Source organism: Gouania willdenowi, chromosome 1, assembly GCF_900634775.1.
Source record: "Gouania willdenowi chromosome 1, fGouWil2.1, whole genome shotgun sequence".
In the NCBI taxonomy this organism is placed as follows: domain Eukaryota; kingdom Metazoa; phylum Chordata; class Actinopteri; order Blenniiformes; family Gobiesocidae; genus Gouania; species Gouania willdenowi.
The window spans coordinates 44,696,638-44,707,657 of record NC_041044.1 but is presented as its reverse complement, the minus strand read 5'-3'; the positions used below and the strand labels follow the sequence as shown (position 1 = coordinate 44,707,657).

The window sequence follows — 11,020 nt, the reverse complement described above, 5'->3', positions numbered from 1 at the left end:
AGAAAAGGTGTTTCTTTTAACGGGAAAGAGGATCTGTCCGTCACATCCTGAGTTTTATATTTAGATTAGTTTCTATAAAGTTCATGGAAATAAACGTCAAATCAACCTAAAAGACTTTGTTTTTTTTATATTCCCTGGTTCTCCGTTTCAGATGATTTCAATAGGTCCTATTAGGGCTGGGACAAATCCACCACAAATCAGTTTAAGTATTATCATGGCAACCACTTTAGTGTGTGTCTGTGAGGGACAGCACGTGTGAGTGACGGGTGTAGTGTGGCTCGTTGCAGCAGCAGCAGTTGAACACACTCCTATTGTAGCCTATGTTGCTGTTGGAGACGCCGGGGGAGATTAGAGGTTCTCCAACCTTTAGAATCGGTTTCTCACAAATCCCCCAAAAAAGAATCAGAAACAGTGACAGTAAAAACCCACAAAACGACACAAAACCACACAAAATAACTGCAGAAACACACAGATGATGACAAAAACAACAAAAACTCATAAATGACAACACAAGCAACGAGAAAAACACACAAAAATCACTTAATGCTTAATGCTAATCACACCATGCACCCTCTGTCACACACGCACTTTATCACACACACACACACACACATCTACAAGTTGGACTCTAAGTATGTACAAACTGACCATTACGCAACTGTATCTTGCACATTGTCATCTGCACAACTGCACTTGAACTGGACTGGCATACACTATACTGTATTTCGTTTTTATACCATTATATTTTACCTTAGTACTTAGTTTTAAATTTTTAAATTTTTACATTGTACTTTCCCTGCATGCCCCTGTGTTCCCATACCTGTAAGCTGCTGGAACTGTGAATTTCTCTTGGAGATGAATAAGTATCTATCTATCTATCTATCACTTCAAGGGGCTTGTACTATGAAGCTAGATTACCTCTTAGGACTTTAGTGAGTACTAAAGTCCCGCCTCCTGACCAATCAGATTTCTTGGAAAGCGAGCTGTCCAATAAAAGGTGTTTGACATATGAATGAAAAGGAGCAGAAAGAAGTAAAATATAGATTTATATCTAATGGACTGATCTACAGTCAGCTGATAAAGCCTGTGTCTTTGTATGCACGGATGGGTGAAGTTATTAATGAATTAATTCATACATTATAGTGAGGCTGACATCATCAGCAGGAACATACTACAGTGAAACAATGCGCTCTCATCCCAGTGTGTGATTAAAAAGGTCTACTTGAATAGAAACGTGTGTGTGCTGTAATAAAAGGAAACTGAGCGCTGTCCGTTTTAGGGGTTGAACAGACTTTAGTGTCGCAACTTTGTTCATGTGACGTCGACGAGTCGCAATACCTGACTTTTGCCCAAGATAACGGTGCAACACAGCAAACGAGGGTCCGAGTACCCCTCCACGGCAAGGCAGCACATCATCAAGCGTCCTCGCTCCTTCCTGGTTTGTGCTCAAACTGCAGCTGGTAGGCAGATACTGCGGCTAATATACATGCTAACATTAGCTGTAGTGGGAACATGTCTGTGTAGTAAGCAGATCTGTTAAACATCAGCAGTGTAGGACGGAGGCTACGCTAGCGGAGGAAGACCGCTGTTGTGCCAAAATCTCTGACCGGAAAAGAATCTGTGACCGGAGGTGGCGACAGTTCCAACCCGCAGCAGCGTTCCTGGGTTTACGTAGCTTCTATAGCCTGTCCCGTGTCCCAGGGGCTGGCGGTGGGTGCCAAGGTCTGTGCCCGAAAAAAATCTGTGACGGCTGCGGCTTCTCGGCGGTAGAGAAGAAGAGTGATGGATCTCTTTGTAGCTATTAAATACACATTGTTTGACAATTTTTAACATCTGAAATATTATACCCCCAATTAAAATCAACAGTTTTTACATTATTTTTCAATTCCAATGCTTTTATCCTGGCCAGGTAGTTCATAGTGCTGTGGACTAGTGCTACACATTCACACCAAAACATTTTTCATTGAGTAAAGTTTTGTGTATTTCTAAGTTTTGTAACATATTCAATAGTACTTTATAATTTGTGTATTCTGTAGATTTAGTTTAACACATTCTTAAAACAAAAAGTATAGCCTGTATTTTCATGTCCCAAAAAAGTAAAAAGTGTGAGAACCACTGCTGTAGAGCAGTGGTTCTCACACTTTTTTGCCTCAAGTACCCCCTTTCTCTTATTTCTGAATCCTAGTACCCCCTGTTTAAGATTGTGTTATTTTATCAAAAAAAAGAATAATTACAAAAAATATTTAAATTTTTCAGAAATTTCAGACGACTCCACATAGGTTGAAAAATAGATTTAGTGGCTCCTGAATAGATTTATTTCTATAGTTTTTATTATTCCAGTCATCTCATGCCTGGGGGGACAAAGACTGACATTTTATTTGTTCATTTTCCACTCTGTCCCTCAAGTCCCCCCTGTAGTGCCATTGTGTAACCCTAGGGGTACACGTACCTCTATTTGAGAAATGGGGGTACGGGGGTACATTTGAGAGACACTGCTACCCTCCAACATCTAACAGGCCCCCACACTGAAGACTTTCAAATCCTGCTTTAAATCCACTTTTAATCTTTAGCTTTTAATTCACCTGAGTTTTTATTTATTTATTTATTTATTTTGGTGTTTGGGGGGGGGGGGGGGGGTCTTAGCCCTGCTTAGATTTCTTTAATGTCTTTATTTTATTGTTTGTTAACAAAGCAGCAGCAATCATCATTTGGATTGTTGTGTTGATTGTAACCATGACAACAGCAATGTAAACAAACACAGGAGATGAAAGCAACATCACTTGAAAGTCCCTGGATTCTTCTACAGTAGCACACACAGATCAAAGCTCTAAAAACTACACTTTTTGTTGAACGTTCTCTTGATTTTGTTTCTTGAAACGTTGATGATGGATCAAAAACCAGCGATGGACGTTACTTTTAGTGACTTTGGGGGTTCTGAGCCCTTATTTAACACATTCAGAGGGGCGTCATTCCACCCGCCAAAGCCACCTCGTAGGAAGAAGGTTCAGACGCAGGAGATGAAGGGAGACCAACTATCATCTCCTGGAGACAAGGGTGATGATGAACAGGTGAACCATCCACCAGCCACGGTACCAGTGAGTCCCTGTGAACCAGGCTGCAAACTGGTACCTGACCAAGCACCACCAGGGTGTATCACATGTGAAGACATGAGATACCAGACATCCTTTAGAACGTACCAGATGGAATTACTAGACAGGGACCTGGCCTATCTCATACTGGCTCTAGATGTTTCCACAAAGGAGTTCCATGAGAGGAACATTGAAAAGGACGTTCTGAGGGCTGATCTCAGGCAGGTGCAGGAGAAATTAAAAAGTCAAAGTGATGAACACGACCAGCTGTTGGAGGTGAACGCCAACATGTTAGAAGTGGTGAAGTCAAAGGAGCAGGCCTACTGCAGTCTGGAGGAGCAGGTGAAAGAAAAGGTGACCATGCTGAAGAACGCCCTGGTCACAACACAGAACCTACTGAAAGCCAAAGATGTGGAACTAGAAGAAGAGCGGTCCAGCCACGCTAAAAAGAAACGTCTATGGAAAAGAATCCACCAGTGGTTTAAGAGGAAAACCAAACATTAGAACAATATAAACCTCATGTTTGACTCTTTATCTCTATCCCCCCCTATGATGATTTAAAACGTGCCTCTGTCCTCTCTTTATATTCTTTTCTCCTTTGAATGCAGGAAGAAACTTTTATTAAAAAAAGATAAAAGAACAAATGAATAAACAAAATGTTTATAAAAATAATTGTTGTGTTGAACTGAGTTATTAAGTTGGGTCAGATCATGAAAATCATAGTATAATAACTTTTTTCCTCAAGAATTCTGAATTTAAAACTAAAAATTCGGATTTTTTTCCTCAGAATTCCAACATAAGGGAATTGTTATTGCACTGCACACTTTTTTATTAATCTCTCAATGAACAATTTATGTCTAATTTGTGTTTAAATTCTGTTAGTTCCATGAATTTTAATTCACTTTCATTCCATCATTGTGTTCTATTGTTGTTTTTTCACAGTATTCTGAGAAAAATGTTGTAGTTAAACAAAGGGGGCAGGGGCGCAAATCATGGTGGGGGATGCAGGGGTTGTGTGTGCGCCCCCCCGCCCCCCCACTCCGATGGGTGAAGTAAATGCAGACTGGAGAAGAATTACAAATGTGTTTAAGGGGGAGTAAATGTTCTCCGAGATGCCGCAGGGGGCGGAACTGTCGCCAGAGAACAGTGTTAAGGTACATTAAAGTGTTCCTAGAGGAGTGGGGTTCAGGTGGGTGGAGCCAGGTAGAAACCTAGGGTTTCTTAGACAAAACGTGCCAGCGAGCAGGTTCAGTTCATGGAGAATGTTTCCATGGTAACATACTCGCCTTCAGGAATGGGATACTCAGATTTTCCCTCCTTTGAGCCCCAACATACTCAGCTTTGTGGAATACCCCTCAGAAACTCACAAGTGACGACAAACACACAGAATGACTGCAGAAACATAAATGATGATGAAAAACAGACAAAAATAAAGCTAAAACAGATCAGATTTCTTTGCTGTACATCGGACACACGTTTGGCGTCCGTGTGCGTCTCCGTGTTGTCTGTGATGCTGTGAGTGAGGGCGGGGCTTAGAAGAGTTTGATGGTTGGGGCGACTGTATCCATGGAAATCAGATTGATCTGATTCTAGATCATGGAGGAGAACATCTACTCTACATATTGTATGTCTGCCAGCTCTGTTCACAGAGTTGACGAATGACGTTCTGCCTGTTTTTAAAGCACAGACGACGTCTTAGATTCAAACTGTCCTTTATCTTTATTTAAAACGTTAACACTGGTGTTTCCAGCTGCTGCCACGCCCACTGCCTCCAACACATCCAGTCAGCGTTGGCACAATGTTTGTGTGATGATGGTTAGCGCGTCGCTAACATGTGCTGTGTGTGTGTGTGTGTGTGTGTGTGTCGACCTCTGTGAGTAATTGCTGTGATTTGATGTTCAGTAAACGAAGCCTGAGGAGAGGATTCTGGGTAATTATAGCAGAACACGTGTGTGTGTGTGTGTGTGTGTGTGTGTGTGTGTGTGTGTGTGTGTGTGTGGTGTGTGTGTGTGTGTGTGTGTGTGTGTGTGTGTGTGTGTGTGTGTGTGTGTGTGTGTGTGTGTGTGTCAGTCACAGAGAAGGGTTGCTGCTGGCGTTCTGCTTGGCACGAGTGTGGTGATGCTGTCGAGGCATGTGATTGGCCCAGGGTCCCCCCTCCTCACGACCACTGTGTCTTACCCATGAGGCTGCCTGCCTGTCCCACAATGTTTCCTTCCACCGTTGGTAGAAGGAGGAAGTGTTGTGTAGAAACAAAGTGGGAGGAAGTGATGCTTTTGTTTCCTGTTGCATCATTTGAGAACTTTGACAATGTTCTTAGCGGTAACATTTTGTTTTATTATTATTATTATTTTTCTCTCTGCGGATTAATTGTGTATTGAATTTTTTTTGTGATATTAAAAGAAAAGTTTCATGAAAACTTTTTACAAAAAATGAAATAATTAATCATCCTCAAACAACAGATTGAAGCGTACACCTGTAACGCGTTACCGCCCCAACAGTAACTAGTACTCTAAGCAATATTTTTTTGAAGAAGTAACGCAGTTACCGTTACAATATGGTACGCTTGTCCGTTACACATGTTGATGACATTTATTTGATGCACCAACTAAATGAGGACATGTTTGGCATTTCTATCTTTTCAATCCTTAGACACGATTATTAATAATAAAAATCTAAAATGTTTCACAGCAGATCTAACAAAGTGTAAAAGCTGATTCACTACCTCTGACCCTGCTCAGCCAGCGCTGCTACATGCTAAGCTAACCAAACATGTGGGACTGGTCGCTACATGCTAAGCTAACCCACATTTAAAGGACTTGTTGCTACATGTTAAGCTAACCCAAACATGTGGAACTGGTTGCTACATGCTAAGCTAACCCACATTTAAAGGACTTGTTGCTACATGTTAAGCTAACCCAAACATGTGTGGGACAAAATGTGTGGGACTGGTTTCTAGTAACTGAGTTACTTTGTGAATGAAGTAACTAGTAACAGTAACTAGTTACTTTTTTCAGTAACCAGTCCCACATGTTTGGTTAGCTTAGCATGTAGCAGCGCTGGCTGAGCAGGGTCAGAGGTAGTGAATCAGCTTTTACACTTTTTTAGATCTGCTGTGAAACATTTTAGATTTTTATTATTAATAATCGTGTCTAAGGATTGAAAAGATAGAAACGCCAAACATGTCCTCATTTAGTTGGTGCATCAAATAAATGTCATCAAAATGAGTGCCCACACACACACACACACACACACACACACACACACTCTCTCTCAGATTAGAGGCGTGCTGTGGAGACGTGTGCACGGTCAGCACTTCATGAAGCTGAGCTGTCGGAGCATGTTAGCTTCACGTTAGCTTCTGAGGTCACTGCAGGGTTGATGACCCCGTTTGTGTGTGTGTGTGTGTGTGTGTTAATTCATATTTCATATAATCGTTCCGTTGTCCCGTGAGTTCAGTCGTGACAAACTACCACAGATTCCTTTTCTTTACTTTAAAGTTGCATGAATGTTATTTTTCTCCAGTAATTTATGATAAAATATTCTCAACACGATCTTTATTTATTTGCATTAATTACCAACTGCTGGTGTTCAAAGACTAAGTGCTTTTAGCGTCTCATTACATCCAAGTGAGCATGTAGCTCATGTACACACAGGGAGAACATGCAAAGCTCCACACATGAAGCTCTCCTGGACTGACATTGATAGAAACAGGAAGTTCCTTCACTGCTGCAGCACCGTGTGACCATGTGAATAATTATAAAGATAAAAACTATAAAAAATCAAATTTAATATGAATAATTCAAAAGAAAATGTTATAAATAAAAAAATATATAAATAACTACTCACTACTCAATACAGGAGTTGCAATGCATTCTGGGTCGTCTTTCTTTCATTTTGTGTCCTTTTAACCTTTAAGCTCCACCTACTCTCTCAGAATATAGTTCTGCTATACATCCTATCTGGTGGACATGTCAGCTCCTCTAAAGAGTCACTAAGTCAGTGTGAGTTTGGGTCTGGAACATGTTCAGTAAACTACTTAGCATATGTCTCAGCTCCCTGTAATGTGATCAGCTTAGAGCTATGAACATAGACTGTTCACATCACTAATGATTAGTCACAGATATACATTGGTTCTAGACTCACACGCTCTGGAAATATGAGATTTTTTTATTTACTATTTTCATTGGCCCATAACTGTATGAGGGAATGTAAGAAAAACATCTGATCTGTTTTAATTTATAGTGTAAATGTTACTATTTATTGGGATATGAATTTTTTTTTCTTTATGTGACTTCTTCATTTTTATTTTGGACCCAAACTTATTTTTTCACTCGTCGATCTTGAAATCGTCTACATGAGACATAATAGTTTGGCTCTGTGTCAAATGATTCTAAAAACATAAATACAAGAAAATCCCACAAAAGTTAAAAAAAAGACTCCAAAAACTAACAAAACAATAGGAAAATAAGTGCAATAAAATACACAAACACAACAACAACCACAAAAATACACAGATACACAACAGTGAGGTAGCATTTATGCTGTAAAAGCATAAACAAACGTCATTTTTATCACTTTAGGAAAAAGAAAACCGTGTGCGTGTGCGTGTGCGTGTGTGTGTGTGTGTCTCATGAATAGAAGAATATAATGACTGTTGAACAGGCTGTGGTGCTCATGTGTATGAGAGCAGAAGAAGAAATGTGTTCTCACACCTGCACATGTTTTAATGCATGACAAGCAGCTCCCTGTGTGTCCTCCATCTGCAGCTGACACACACACACACACACTCACACACGTATGGAAGCCCAATTCTCACCAGTAAAATATATATAATAAAATAAATAAATAATAAATTATGAAGTTATAATTATGAGATAATATCTGAGTACAGGAAGTACAGGAAGTACCCAGATGTATACTATAGAGCAAAGGTGTCACACTCATTTCAGTTCACTTTGATTGCTCGTGGGCCACAGATTTTATGCTGGATAACGAGTAATTTCCACCTCATTGTTTCTAGTTTACACTTCTACGTATGCATAAATACAAAAAAGTAAGAAAACGACAATATCCAAGCAATAAGTGATCAATATCAGTACCAACAGGATTTACACTTTACATTTACCAGATTTGTGACCAATTTCTATTTAATTAAGGAAAAGAGTTTTTTTTTTCAACAGTTAAACATTAAAAATGACTCCCATACAGTATATCCACTCTCCAAGCAAAAAGATATCAGTCCCTGTAGGATCTTCACTTACATGTCATTAATTTGAGGAGATTTTGTGCAATAATTAGAGAAAAATCTGGAAATGATCAAAACTATAGAAATGCATCTGTTCTGGAGCCACTTAATCAGTTACGTGGGGTCGCCTGAAATTTCAAAAAAATTAAATAGATTTTTACAATTTTCTAATTATTATTTTTTAATTAATACAACATACAATCTTAAACAAATGTATTTCTATACATTCACTTTGTGAATCGAGTTAAACTAAAATGCAGAAGAATAAATATATCTGAGCTTAATAATTAATTAATAATGAGGTCAAGATCCAAAAAAGGTTGTGAACCACTGTAATAATACAGTTTATTCACCCTGATGGTGAAATAAGCCGGTGTTTGAGGAATATGAGCCTGTTCTAAACTATAGTGGATTAAATCACCTGTAATTAGTCACACTTTATGATCACTTCATAATGTGACGAGCGGTGAATAATAATAATAAAATGTGTCTGAGGAGACGTGTCAGCATCATAGGATGTCTGTATAGAGAGTCCTCCTGTTACACTGGATATAAACACAGTGACTGATGCTTCATATCTAATCATTTATATTGATTTTTAATGTAATATTGTCGCCCGCGACCCATCGCTTCCAAGAGCGGTGTCATAATTCACTGCGCCATCATAACTTCAAAGTTGCGTGATTTATAGATATAAACTGTATTACAGTATGAAAAAAACAATCGAGCTTTAAACGTGGCTTTATTTAAATTATATGTTTGTATTCAGTGAACTTTACTACAGACGTCAGTAGATGTTTTAATGTAGATCAACCTCTCAGTGTGTTTCACTAAATGATCTACATCTACAATGTTAGAAAGAAAACTAAAGTTAAGGTTTATTAAAGTGTTCAGGTGGGCGGAGCCAGGTAGAAACCCAGGGTTTCTTTGATAAAACCTGTCAGTGACCAGGTTTAGTTCATGGACAATGTTGCCATGGTAACAGACTCAGAGAAGAACATACCTCACGTTTAGGAATGAGATACTCACAGTTTCCCTCATTTGAGCCTGAACATAACCTGCTTTATGGAATACCACTCTGTTGTCATTTTGTGGGTTTTTGTTGTTATTTTTTGGTGTATGTTTGTTGTTGATGTTTAAGTTATGAGGTGTCAGTTGTGGTTCAAAGACACAACCATCACTGAGGATGTGCCAAGTAAAGTGCACTTCCTGCTGTGTGTGCGTGTGTGTTGATGGAGAACATGTAAACTGTGCTCCATCAGAGGGTTCAGTGTACGTTGTTATATGAACTGTAGCTTTGAACACACAGGCCTTCATTAGAGGCTTAATCACAGCAGCAGGAGGAAGAGGAGGCTCAGTGTGTATAAATAGAACGTCTACAGGCACTGTGTGGAGGACATGTTGGGGGGGTCAATCATTTATTATTATTATTATTATTATTATTATTATTATATTTTCTGTTATTTAGACTTTTTAATATATAACATAGATTTTATTCCTTATTGTTATTGTTACTAGTACAGTTCCCGTCGGAAGTATGTATTCATATAGTGGGAGGAGCTTAAGTAGAGCTGTCAATTATGACCAAATGAGTATGTGTTTGAAGGTTGTATGTACATAGAGGTGTACACACTCTGTAGTGTTATAAAGGGTTTATTTGTGAGTGCAAAATAAAAAAAGTGTGTGATTTATCTGGTTTAATTCTATGAGACGTGAATATGATAAAATGATAAATTGATAAATAAAGTTTGCACCACTGGTCATTGAACTTCAGCAAATGGATAATAAATGTCATCCCCTGTCCTTAGACGGTGAAAATATCAGCGTTTATAATCACATGTTCGTGGAGAAATGTGCATTTTTTGCTGTTGGCTTTGAGCACAACCGCTAATAACTTCCAGGTTCCGTCCGTCCAGTCTAAACAGTGAACAGTCAAACAAACATTAAAATAAATGTTTGGAAATCACCAAATAAGTCCAAAATGACGCATTTACACACTCGGGCTATGTGTAAGCTGTTCATTAAGTTTCAGGTCAAGCAAACACCACGTCTGGGAGAAATTTGCTCCATTAACACACACACACACACATATAGTATATATTATTTAATATTTTTGTAGTTTATACATTGTAATATAAAATATAGCTTTTATTCATTATTATTATTATTATTATTATTATTATTATTATTATTATTATTATTATTATTATTATTATTATTATTATTATATTTAATTTTATTTTTTGTTATTTATACATTTTTATATATCACAAATAGACTGAAATGTATATATTAATATATAACATGCATTTTTTAAATTTATTTTTATTATTAATAATAATATTGTTATAATTATTATTATTATTAGCATACATTTTAATATATAAGGGATGTATACCTTATTGTTATTATTGTTGTTGCATTTTCTTTTGTTTATACATTTATGTATAACCTATAGATTGAAACAATTGCATTAACATATAATTTGTATTCCTTATTATTATATATTTTTAAAACATTTTTATTTGCATTACATTTTTAATATATGACATATTTTATTCCTTATTATTATTAGATTTTCATGGTTTATACATTTTTTATGTATAATCTATAGATTAAAATATAACATGCACATTTTATTCCTTATGATTACTAGCATACATTTTATTATATAATAGATTTCTTT

General features: G+C 37.6%; 1 protein-coding gene across 1 annotated transcript in view; it reads left to right on the top strand.

Moving 5' to 3' along the window:
- The first annotated feature begins 3,200 nt into the window (after positions 1-3,200).
- LOC114460572 (potassium voltage-gated channel subfamily KQT member 5-like) overlaps positions 3,201-11,020 on the top strand; it is a 65,238-nt gene continuing 57,418 nt past the window's right edge. Inside the window, exon 1 of the mRNA XM_028442509.1 lies at positions 3,201-3,379. Coding sequence (XP_028298310.1) covers positions 3,201-3,379 — 179 coding nt within the window. The remainder of the gene's footprint in view (positions 3,380-11,020) is intronic.